The 2,534-nt window shown below is 38.7% G+C and overlaps 1 protein-coding gene across 1 annotated transcript in view; it reads right to left on the bottom strand.

Annotated features, from left to right (window-relative positions):
• The window catches only part of RERGL (RERG like), a gene marked incomplete in the record, with an annotated part of 5,754 nt that extends 4,030 nt beyond the window's left edge, over nucleotides 1-1,724 (bottom strand). The window contains 2 exon segments of the mRNA XM_072398935.1: nucleotides 916-1,085; nucleotides 1,591-1,724. Of these exon segments, the coding sequence (XP_072255036.1) occupies nucleotides 916-1,085; nucleotides 1,591-1,724 (304 nt within the window).
• Nucleotides 1,725-2,534: the final 810 nt, after the last annotated feature.

Below are 2,534 nucleotides of genomic sequence, written 5' to 3'. Positions count from 1 at the left end.
TTCTTTTTGCATGTCAAAGCACAGCTTGCTCCAGAAGTTAATGAATGTCTAGGCTCCATAAAGATTTTTTGCTTTGTTTGTGATTAGCTCACAGTGAGGATTTTATACAGTAACTGACACCATGCTGCCTAACAAAATGTTGAGACAAATATCTGTCCTAATTGCATTTATTAAAATAATGTACCTGTTCCGACTTACATACAAATTCAACTTAAGAACAAACTTACAGTCCTTATCTCGAATGTAACCTGGGGACTACTTGCATATATATTGTAAATATTTGTGTGCTTGTTGCTCTAAATTGATAAGGAGGATTATGGACTCCTTTAAGCATGGAGCAATTTGAAAAATTAAAAAACGATTAAAAAGAATGATCTCTGTTCACCTCAATATTTATCATACATCTAAGACACTAAACCTTGTTGCTTAATACCTGTAAAAATAATCTGGCTGCTGTAGGCAACACAGACAGTTCATCTTTCAGGCATTCTGTTATCACTCAGCTGTCTCTGATGTTGGGGTTCTGTCTGATTTTTTCTCTCCCTCTTTAGTTGTCCCTCTGTTTTGGATAGATATTTACAGTATATGCCTATATGTATTTTATTACTATTATAAAGTGTTATTTTGCACTATACCATTCTTCAGCCTATACATTATTCCATTTGTTATAGTAGCTTATATTATAAAAGAGATATTTTTAGTTTAATCAATCATTTTAGCCTATTCATGTTTTATAGTCTGCTAAATAAGACAGGCGTGGCATTTGCCTATTTTTAGGTTCCAAATATCCATCCCTCTTCTCTACCTCCAAAGTTTTGTAGGTGCACCCTTGCTGATAGAAGGATATGAGATTTGTAATTCTCTATAGATCTGAGATCTCCCCATTTCTCTAGAATAAAAATGCAGAAAAGTTACCAGATTTTCCAGCTCCAGGGCTGCCCAGCACGGTCAGTTTGATGTCGCTCATATTTTCGCAGTCTTCTTCCCTCTCATTGGTCAGCAGATCTCCAGGCTGGATAGAGAACGTCGGATGATGTCTATTAGTCTCCTTCGCATCCCATTCTGGCTGTGTGGAATTTCTGTAGCTGGAGATGTATAAATAGAGAAGATGATGTCACCATCCTATCCAAGAAGCCTCACGAGTCTCCAAAATCTTCTGCAGGAATTCTGCACATCCCAGAATCGGGAATCTCCTATTATTTATTGCACAGTATTCAGAATGGAGATGTCATGGGAATCCAAAACTAAGGGATCTATTTATAAAACAGGGAATCTGACATTCCCTGGTGGAAATTAATTACTAACATTGAAACACATGGACCTGCAAGATTCATACGAGGGAATGTTTAATTCCCTGTTTTTCAAATAGAGCCCTAAATGTTTCTATAAATAAAGACTTTGCTACAGTGAATATAATGCAGTCATTTATTGAAAGGTTCAAGGCACATCATGAATTAATATCTTTTGTTTCTTGCATGTAACATAACAATTGTTCATCTATAAAATATATATTATGTATACATTTGGGATTTGCTTCAGAAAATAGCTCACATTTTCAGCAAGCTGGGAGATCTGTGCAGCCGGTCTTACTTATACGACTCTAGAATGGTGGTGTTCAGAAACTTCCCGCGTTGCATTATCTTCCAGGCACTCTCTAAATGGCTACAAGGTGCTTTGTTAGGGGCAGGTAATGTGCAGCTATCCAGGAGCTGGTGGCCCCCCATGCCCAGCAAGGACAGGAGATTAACAGCGGTTGGGTAGAGGGGCAAATGGGGATGAGAGCTTGACTGGTGTGGCACTTACCTAATGCCTTATAACATGCCCAACCAGTGGCAGACATAGTCAATAGTGGGTGTGCATAGGCTTGCCCCACCCCATCCAAACTGACTTGGTGGGGGCCCTTGTGGCTGAGAAGGGTATGGGGCCTTTTCACACACTTTTCACCTCCCTTTGTCCATTCCTCTTTCCAACATTAAATCCTGACAGTATTGTTGTCATTCTGTTTATACAGACATAGGTACAACAACTATCCATATATTATACTGTAAGTAGTAGTTGTTTCACTAGATGGCTAGTATATGAAAGCAAAAAAAAAAAAGCTTTATGTTTTGCAGGTTAGCAGCTATCCAAGTAGGCACACAATCTCAACACAGGCCTAAAGATTTATAATATAGTAATCTTATATTTAATGCTATATCTCTAGTTCAAGCTAACAGCAAACAATATCATTATCTGAGCAAAACAAGAGATTACATAAAGTCCAAGGATTCCTATCTTTTAGAAACTCTAGAAACTGTGAAGGATGTTAAGAACCCCTTTAAGTTCTTCCTCAGCTCGAGCTCTGCCCCTCAGTTATTAACTTTCCGTCCCTTCCATGAAGATCTTATAGTGAAAAAGATTAAACAATATAAAAGAAACACTCTTCTCTGGAGGTCGGTGCTGCTGCCGTATAATATGTCAGTGTTGTAGCGCAGAGACGCCATGGCCGCCATCCTATACACAAACTGTCAGCTGACACGTCCGCCGCTGACACT

This window comes from Pyxicephalus adspersus, chromosome 2 (assembly GCF_032062135.1).
Source record: "Pyxicephalus adspersus chromosome 2, UCB_Pads_2.0, whole genome shotgun sequence".
NCBI classification, from domain to species: Eukaryota; Metazoa; Chordata; class Amphibia; order Anura; family Pyxicephalidae; genus Pyxicephalus; species Pyxicephalus adspersus.
The sequence above is the reverse complement of the archived record's forward strand: the minus strand, read 5'-3'. Positions and strand labels throughout refer to the sequence as shown.